The 9800-nt window shown below is 57.2% G+C and overlaps 1 protein-coding gene across 1 annotated transcript in view; it reads right to left on the reverse strand.

Annotated features, from left to right (window-relative positions):
• Positions 1-7746, reverse strand: part of STX1A (syntaxin 1A) — a 72653-nt gene extending 64907 nt beyond the window's left edge. Inside the window, exon 1 of the mRNA XM_064395101.1 lies at positions 7616-7746. Within this exon, the coding sequence (XP_064251171.1) occupies positions 7616-7645 (30 nt within the window). The 5' untranslated portion in view covers positions 7646-7746. The remainder of the gene's footprint in view (positions 1-7615) is intronic.
• Between the last annotated feature and the right edge of the window lie 2054 nt (positions 7747-9800).

Here is a 9800-nt window from a genome sequence, read left to right on the forward strand (position 1 = left end):
TGTATCAGAAATAAAGTGTCCAGCAGCACCAGGGCATGGACTGTGCCCCTGTGCTGGACACTGCTCAGGCACCACAGCCTTGGGGTCAGTTCTGGGCCCCTCACAACAAGAAGGTCATGGAGATGCTGGAGTATGTCCAGGTAAAAGAATGGAGCTGGGGAAGGGTCTGGAGCACCAGGAGCAGCTGAGGGAGCTGGGGGGCTCAGCCTGGAGAAAAGAAGGCTCAGGGGGGACCTCATTGTCTACAACGCCCTGATAGGAGAGTGGAACCAGGTGGGGGTCAGGCTCTGCTCCCAGAGAACAAGGGACAGGGCAAGAGGAAATGCCCTCAAGTTGTGCCAGGGCAAATTTAGCTGGATACTGGGGAAAATTTATCCATGGAAAGGGCTGTCCAGCCCAGGGGCCAAGGCACAGGCTGTGCAGGGCAGTGGTGGAGTCACCATCCCTGAAGGGATTTAACAGATGTATAGCTGTGGCACTTGGGGTTAGTGCTGGGGAAACAGCTGGATCATAGAGGGGTTTTCTAACCTAAGCAATTCTGTAATTCTAATATTCACCAAAACCAGCCCATACCTTCCCATTAACAATTTTTTTATTAATAAAAGTCCAAGGCACAGATGATTTCAGCATTCAGCAATATCTGCATGAGTCAGGTGGTGTTTCCAATTTCCAACACTAGCAGTGCAAGGGAGAACTTGATTTCCAAGAGTTTTGTCCTTAGGTGTTTGTTTGCATTCCTGCAAAATAATTCCCAGCCTTTGGCACAAAGTTCAAGCCTTTCATCAGAACCATGATCACTCTAAAGCTCAGTTTTAAAAGCAAACAGGTAAAATTCTCCTTAACTCTGAAAAGCAAGTGCCAGAAGTGCCAGAGGTGACACCAGTCCTGGAGAGGGCAATGAGCTGAACTCACTGACCTCCTCCTGTAGCTCTGAAACATGGGCAGCACTATCACCTGCTGGAAAAGCATCTGTAGTTTACAGCCAGTACTTTATAAACTTACAGTCATGGCTGAAGAATGATTTGGTTAAAAGCAGACTTAAATAATCTGAAATTAATTTTTTAACATCCTCCTCTAAGTGGCATCATCATGGCTACAGCTCCTGTGCAGACCAGAGCTTCCCATGGGCAGCAGAAGGACCTGCAGCCACAGCACTCATCTCTTCTGTCCTCCCCATTCACCAGGGGCAGCCCTCAGAGAGGTCTCTGCTGGGATCATCACCCTGCCTTGGTGTCTGCCAACGTCACCAAGCCCTGGTGATGCCCACTAGTGACACTGCAGCCTGTCCTAGGAAACTGTCAGAGAGAAAAGAAGGAAAGCCTCAAGCAGAGAAGGTGGCACAGGCAGCACCACAAGTCCCAGGGCTGTGGTATGAACACAGTCCACACAATGGTAATCCTGCAAAGCTGCTCCCCTACAAACAGGCACTCATGGAACACTGATATGGAATGGACCTTCAAGGATGCTCCAGTCCAACCCCCTGCCTGGGCAGGGACACCTTCCACCAGACCAGGTTGTTCACAAGGTCATGAAAACTCAATGGCATTTCTCTGGTGCTCTTGCCTAGCCCCTATAAAAGAACCTCAGCACCATCCAGGTGAGACACTGATCGTCCCAAAAGGCAAAGGTCCTCTGGAAAACCAAAACAGTAATTTCATACACAAACCCAAAGTCTGACAGAACCTGATGGAAGACCAGCAATGGCAGGGAGAAAGGCAGAGCTCATACTGGAAAACCTGCAGCACACATCTGCAGAAGTACAGCAGCACAGAAGTGGCCACAGTGGCAGCAATCTCCAGAAATCTCACAGAACAGTGAGCAGAAAATTCTATTTTTAGTTATTTCCCATGAAAAGAAACCTGGGTCTGCAAGTATTCACTAGAATATGGAAAACTGCACTTTTAACAGAAAGTTCAGTCCCACCCTGCAGCAAATTTTGATGCTGCACAGGCAGGTCTGTCCCCTGTGCTGGGGTGTATCCTGAGGTGCCTGTGGATGCCTGAGGAGGAAGAGGCACCAGGGAGGAGGAACCTTCTCCTGTAGAAAGAACATGCTGGCCTAGGAGCAAATGAGCCAAATTTGGGCAGGAGATTTGGAATTCAGGAGCTGGTCTAGTGGAAGATGTCCCAACCCATGGCAATAGGGCTGGATGCTTTGGTTCTTTGAAGGTTCCTTGGCAACTGAGGGGAATCTTTTCTTGAGCCTGAGCTCTCCAGTCTGCTGGAACAGGAATAAGGACTTCCTGTTCTCCTCTGGATGTCCCCAGGCTTTTGGCTAGCAGATGTCCTGGGCTCCACTCACTACTTCCATCACTCCTGCAAAGTTGATGGGAGGATGAGACCCTCCTGTGAGGGGAGAGCTGCTGCATCACTACAGATAAGACTCAGAGTATCACTGAAAAAGGGTGAGAGATGTTTCAGAACATCTCTCATGCGGGACCTGAGCACCCTGAAGTCTGTCTGCAGTGTCAGCCCCATCCCTGGAAGTGTTCAAGGTCAGACTGGAAGAAGGCTCAGAGCAATCTGGTCTAGTCACAGGTGTTCCTGCTCATGGCAGGGGTGTTGGAATCTCATGGTCTTTGAAGGTCCTTTTAAGCCAAACCACTCTGTGAGCCCATGACACACCACATGCCCCAGCCTGCTCCCTGTTCACAGCCAGAAGTCTGCTCCCTGATTTGGGGGGCAGAAGCAGCGCCCACATTCCCAACACCAGCCCTGGTTCTGGCCACTGCAGGCAGGGGCACAGGCAGAAGTGCAGAGGTGCAAGCAGCCTGTGACACCCCTGCCCTCTCCCCTTCTTTCAGTTCAGCAAAACTTTCTGCTCCTTGTGCTTCCACAGTTGCCTCGTTTCAGGTTTTTCCCAAGCAAAGAGCCTCTTTGGCTTTGTGCCTGGTCTGGTCCTGACACAGCACTGCTCCATCTCCATTTCCCGTGCTGTCACTCTGCTTGCCCTCCCCTCCCCACAGCTCCTCCAGGATCATCCCATGGTGCAAGGACACTCCCCTGAGGCAGGTGTGCTCAGGTCACCTGGAGCCACAGCAATGCCACACACTCTGTCTTCCCGGCCTTCCACCTGGGCTCACTCTCCTTCTTTTTTGCTAATATACATAATTTTCTGGAAGAAGCAATTTATCACAGTACTTAGCTTAATGAGCCTCACTGTACATGTTCTGCCTGTAGTGATAATTTTGCATATTTCCTGAGAAATCTCGTTAATGGGGAGATACATGGCAAAACAAACATTTGTACAGCTTCCGAGCAGCTCACACACAAAGACACTTCGATTAAATCCACAGGGATGAGGCTGAACCCTTTTGGCTCCATCCTCTCAGACACCCAGTGCACACAGCTGACATACCTGGCTGCACTTATTGTCATTCTTATCACTCTCTGGTGCCCAGATTGGCACCAGGGCTCAGTGGGTCAAGAGTATTCCTGTATTTCAGTCGACTTCAGTGGGACCACCAAACCCCCACGTGCCAGACCTGAAGCTCCCCAACACAAACCAAGGGACCGTGGGGCTCAGTGTCCCCTCTGAGCTCTGTCTGTCCCTCCAACCCATCACCCCACCAGGCCCCTCCCAGGCTGGGGACATGACACACCACCCAGAGCTGGCCTAGAGTCTGGGCTTTGCCTGCAGCCATGTTTAAAGCACAGAAAAGGCTTTGCCCAGCTTTTGGCTTGCCTTGCCATGATGTGCACCCACTGCTGTGAACAGGGTCCCTGTGGCACAGGGACACCCAGGACCCCTCAGCTGCTGGGGAATACAAGGACATCTCACACAGGAGAACGTGGGAACACAAGAATATCTCACACAGGAGCATGTGGGAACACAAGAACATCTCACACACAGGAGCATGGAGGAACACAAGAACATTTCACACAGGAGCATGCAGGAACACAAGAACATCTCACACAGGAGCATGTGGGAACACAGAATGTCCCACACGGGAACATGTAGGAACACAAGAACATCTCACACATACAGAAGCATGCAGGAACACAAGAACATCTCACACACACAGGAGTATGTAGAAGCACAAGAACATCTCACACAGGAGCATGTGGGAACACAGAATGTCCCACACAGGAGCATGTAGGAGCACATGAATATCCCACACCGGAGCATGTAGGAGAAAAAGAACATCTCACACATGCAGGAGTATGTATGAACACAAGAACATCACACACAGACAGGAGCATGTGGGAACACAAGAACATCTCACAGAGGAGCGTGTAAGGCTCATCTACATCACTCCTGTCACCTTGCCCAGCCCAGCAGTGAAGATTCACCAGCCCCTCCTGCCCCAGGACCCCGAGGGAGCAGGCAGAGCAGCTTCCCTGCCACAGTGCCTGTGGGATCAGGAATGCTCTAAGGGCAGCCATGATGTCTGACCTGCCACGGCAGCTCTGCTCCTCCCCACCCCCAAAAACCCAGCATTTCAGCAATGCTAAAGCCCGGCAAGCTGAGGCAGAGCAGGCGGAGCTGCGGGCACAGCCATGTGACAGCCCCACTCCCGATGGGAGGGACACAGGACAGCTGAATTATTTACTGTGACCCTTCTGCATGAGCACAAGAGCTCCAAGGCACCGATGGCAACGAAGAGGTTAAAAAGAGAAAGGAAGATGGCCTCTAAACAAGTGAATATATTCATCTGCAAGGTCTGTAGGGACTTCTGCAGCCGGGGGCTTCTGGAAAAGATGGATACACACAAGACCTGACCTCTGCAAACAGCAACTGTGCTCGACTTCACATTTGTGCCCCCAGGAGAGAAAGCCTGAGTAGGAACAGTATGGAATCAAGAGGAAGGGATGGAGCGAGGTCGGGCTGTGAGTCCTGGGGCACTGCTGCAGATTTCACTGCCACCGGAGGGGAGAGGGTGCATGCACAGAGCTGGACCTGGAGCCCTCCTCGCTCCTCTCTCCTTTTATTTTTAACTCCCATCTCCCACTACTCCCACTGGCAGGAGGCAGCGCTGGGAGCAGGGACTTGGCTGTCAGGAGTGGGGATTCAGCCAGCTGGGGAGGGCAGTGGCACGGCACAAATACAAACATCACTGGAGAAATGCACACAAAAACAGCTGTGGAGATGAACAACGGGCGCAGGGGGAAAGCACACCCCAAAAAATGGGTCCTGCCCATGGCTGGGGGCTGGAACTGGATGGTTCCTTCCAACCTAAACCACTCTGTGATCCCATAACACTGGCACATCTCCCTCACTTCCTCTCACTCTCCAAACACCATTCATAATTATTTTACCATTTGGACCTGTGTCACATCCTGGAAATCCCAATGCCTCGCTCAAACTGAGCTGTCAGCTCTATGGCACGATGGAGCACCACAGGATTCTCACCATCCTGTATGTACAGACCATCTCACCAGGGCAGCTTTTGGGGGTGCTGGGGAACGGGACCAGCTCCAGACCCACTCCAGATGGGCAGGAAACACCACTGATAGCCACAGCTGCTACACCTGCAAAAGCAGCTGTAAGCAAAGCTCTGCTCGGCCTCATCCAAGGCATCCTGCACAGCCCATCCTCAGCAGCTCTCCTCCACAACAAGAGGACATGTTTTATCTCTAAGTTAAATTTCCTGTCCCTGGTCCAGAGCAAACCTGGGGGCACTACTCCCACAAGGGCACTAAATAAGCTCCAGCAAGTCTGATCCAAACCAGAGCCGAGGTTCAGAAAAGAGCTGGGATTAGCATTTTGAATTTCAAGTACCATTTAAAAAATCCCGTTAAGACATGAAGCTCCTGTTCTGTAGAGCAGTGACCGCCCCACATCCCCTCCTCTGCTCCAACAATGCCAGCTCTTTTTTTATTAATCCTTCCTTTTTATCATCCCTGGCAGAATTTAAACGCTGTATTAATATGGGAAGAACCATCCCAGGCTACTAATGAGGCAGCAGAGAGGATACAAGTTCAAACGCTCCTGACTCTGTCCACTGCAGCATCTCGCTCCTCCCTGGTGTCTGCCAGCACCAAGGGTGTAAATCCATGCTGCCTCACTCACTGCAGTCCTGCCGGGGGGCACCCACTCATATTCGGGGCAATTGGATGCTCAAAAGCATTCCTCCATCCCCAGGAGTCCCCGGGAAGAATGCTGCATCCTCAGCATGAGGCTGATGAATAAGGAGCAGCAGCGGGAGTGAGGCGAAAACACATTTTATTTTTCTTAAGGCGTATTTAAAGGAACAGAGAAATTTTAAAATACTCCATGGCATCACTTCTCAGCCAGCAACGGCTGCCAAAAGGACATTCATGAGGCTTCTTTTTACTATTATTATTAAAAAGCCTGCTTTCCAATCCCATTTCACAGCCTGTGCTGGTGGTGGAGACAGAGCCCCATGTTTGGGTGTTTTCCAGGCAGAGTGGGGAGGCAGCTCTTTGAGGAGCCTCTTCCTCCCCCAGAATCCACAGCCACCCCTGGGCACATGCAGTGAGCCCTGGGCATTCAGAGCTGCCCAATCACCCCAGCAGCTGCCCACCATCCCCAACAGCCACCCCTCAGCCCCTCGCTGGCATCACCCCAGCCCCATCCTCCCGGTGTTTTTCAGACCAAACCAAACTCCCAGCCAAGTGATGCTGGTGGCAGCTCTGATGCCCAGCCAGACTGGACACCACAGAGGTCCCCACTGCCCCGAGCTCTACGGCAGAGCCCTCCCCACGGGACAGACCCTCCTGCAATCCCAGGTTCTGCAGCGCCAACCGTGAAGTAATTAAAAAAAAATCCACCAAAAAAAAAGGGAAAAAAAAAAACCAAGCGAGAAAAAGCACTGGAGGGAGGACCAGGGGGTGGTAGGTGGTACGGGGCGGGGGCTGGAGCAGCACCCCGGGATTTCGGGCTCTGCCCCTCCGGCCACCGGCGCTGTCCCCAGGGCTCGGCCCCACGCGTGGGCAGCAGCAGCTCGGCGGCCCCGAGGGTGCCCGGACAAGGGCAGCGGGGCACCGGAGCCTCCTTCCCCCGATGCTCCATGCGCGCAGCCGCCGCCGCCTGCCCCCGCCCGCGCTCCGCGACCGCGGGGGGCTCGGGGCTCCTGTCCGCGGCACCCGGGACCGGCTACGGCCGCGCACCCAGCCCGAGGCCTCCCCGACAAGCCGGGTCACGGCGCTGGGGTCACGGCGGCGCAGCGGCCGCAGGCGGCCCCGGCCCCGCCGCAGCGGCTGCGCCGGAGGATGAGCACGCAAAACGGGAGGGGAGCGGGGCGGGCACGGCACGGCACGGCACGGCACGGCACGGCACGGCACGGCACGACCCCGCCGCCCGCGGGCAGCCCCCGCCCGCGCCGTACAAACACACGTCCGTGTCCGCTCCTCCCCGCGGCGATGCCGCTCCGCCGCCGCGGCCCCGCTACCGCGCACATCGCCGCCCGCAGCCGGGCACAGCCGCAGCGTTCCGCGGCGTGCGGGCGGCGCAGCCCGGGGGACCCCCCACCCTCCCCTCTAATCCAGGGGGCTCATCCCCTGCTCCCAGCCCCCGCCCAACCCCCTCGCCGCCGCCGTTCAGGGCAGGGCTGCCCCTGCCCAGGGAGGGGGGCCCAGACGGCTTGGGGCGGTCCCCGATGGGGCAGGGGGCTGCCCGCATCCCCGCAGCCTCGGCGGCGCCCCGCACTCACAGCGCGCAGCTCCCCGGTCCGGTCCTTCATCCTTGCCCCGCTGCCGCTGGGAACGGCCAGAGCGGGGAGGGGCGGGCGCGGAGCATGCGTGCAGCGCTGCGGAGAGGGGCGGGCGACACCGCGGGGACCCTGCCGAGGCGGGGGGGACACCGGCACGGGGACGCTCACAGCTCGCAGTCACACTGCGGGGAGGCGGCACGCGGGGTCTCGCACCGGAGGAGGGGATGGCACAGCTGGGAAGGGCACAGCTGCAAGGGGATGTCACCGGGCGGGGGGCGCCCCCGGGAAAATGAGGTGTCACAGCTGCGGGTCACACCCGGGGGACCCACACGTGGGGGTGTCCCATCTACGGGAAGGGGTCTCACTGGGAGGGGTCCACGCGAGAAGGTCGCAGCTGCGGGTCACACCCAAGGGACGTCACACTTGGGGGCGTCATACTGAGGGAGGCCACAGGAGGAAGTCACATCTGGGAATAACATCGGGAGGGATCACACCTGGGGAGGTCATACCTGTGGGACACCACATTACAGTGCTCTGAAGGGTGCGGAGGGATGCACAGCACGACAGCCCCAAGAGCCACCCTGGGTGTCCCTGGGGCGGTGGCAGTGGTGCTGGGGGGTCCTGCAGACAGCGAGGTTTGGTGGCACCAGCAGGACGGGCTGGCTCGGACCCCCAGCCTGGGGACAATGGGGATCCACCCTTAGGACCCCAAAACCAAGCCCACAGGGAGCAGAGAAGTGCCAGCAGGGCTCAGACAGATGCTGCCAGTTTACCACTTTTGGCAAACCCTCTCCGTCCCCGCTGCCAGGGCTAAGGAGCAGGATCTCCCACAGCCGGGGCCTGCAGGTTCCTGCAGGTCCTGGGGCCATTGCATCCAGCCGCGGGGCCACGGGCGGAGGTTCCTGCAGGTTCCTGCAGTTCCCGCAGTCCGACAGCGTCCAGAATTCCTGGGGTGCCCAGGGCTGTGGGTCTCTCCCGCGGGTGTTGCAGCCAATCCCAACGCAGCTCACCCGGCGTCCAGCCCCACTCACGCCTCACTGGTCCGCACACCCCACTCACCACCCCACACACCACCCCACACACCACCCCACACACCACCCCACACAACACCCCACACACCACCCCACACACCACCCCACACACCACCCCACACAACACCCCACACACCACCCCACTCACCACCCCACACACCGCGCGTGGCTCCACTCACCCCGCTCACCTCTCCCAGCCCCGCTCACCGCGCATTGTCCCACATGCCACGCACGGCCCCCTCGCCCCGCACAGCTCCACTCTACCCCACTCTACCCCACTCACCCCGCACTGTCCCGCACACGCCCGGTTACCCCGCTCCTCCTGCACAGCCCCGTTTGCCCCGTTTATCCCGCACTGCCCCGTTTACCCTGCACCCCCTGCACAGTCCCGGTTTCCCCGCACAGCCCCGTTTCCCCGCACAGCCCCGTTTCCCCGCAGTGCCCCGTTTCCCCGCAGTGCCCGGTTTCCCCGCACAGCCCGGTTTCCCCGCAGTGCCCCGTTTCCCCGCAGTGCCCCGTTTCCCCGCAGTGCCCGGTTTCCCCGCACAGCCCGGTTTCCCCGCAGTGCCCGGTTTCCCCGCACAGCCCGGTTTCCCCGCTCCCAGCGCTGCCCCTCATTCCCCCACAGGTGATCCCGGCCCGGGCTCCGAGCGCCTCTGGGGCGCGGCGCCCCCTGGCGGCTCCAGCCAGAACCTGCGGAGTCGGTCCCCGGCACCCCCGGCACCCCCGGCACCCCGGGACGGGACGAGAGCGGGGGTTCGGGCTCCCTTCCCGCTCCTCTGGAAGAGCTCATCCCCCTGGGACAGCACTGCCGGATTACACCAAGACCACCCCAGTATTCCCATTGGGGTGGATGGATATGGATATGGATATGGATATGGATATGGATATGGATATGGATATGGATATGGATATGGATATGGATATGGATATGGATATGGATAATAGGGGAAGAGCACACCCCATGTGTGCTCTTCCCCTATTATCCATATCCATCCCTCTACTATCTCTGCTTCCTCTGTAAAACATTCCATCATAAACTCTGTGCCCTTGGGCTTTCCCGGAGAGCTGAGACCATCAGGGTCAAGGCTTCCTGCCGGGGAAGGGCCCATCTCCCTCCCAGAGATTTGAAACTCCTGCTCTCAGCCCTACAC

Source organism: Passer domesticus, chromosome 19, assembly GCF_036417665.1.
Source record: "Passer domesticus isolate bPasDom1 chromosome 19, bPasDom1.hap1, whole genome shotgun sequence".
Taxonomy (NCBI): domain Eukaryota; kingdom Metazoa; phylum Chordata; class Aves; order Passeriformes; family Passeridae; genus Passer; species Passer domesticus.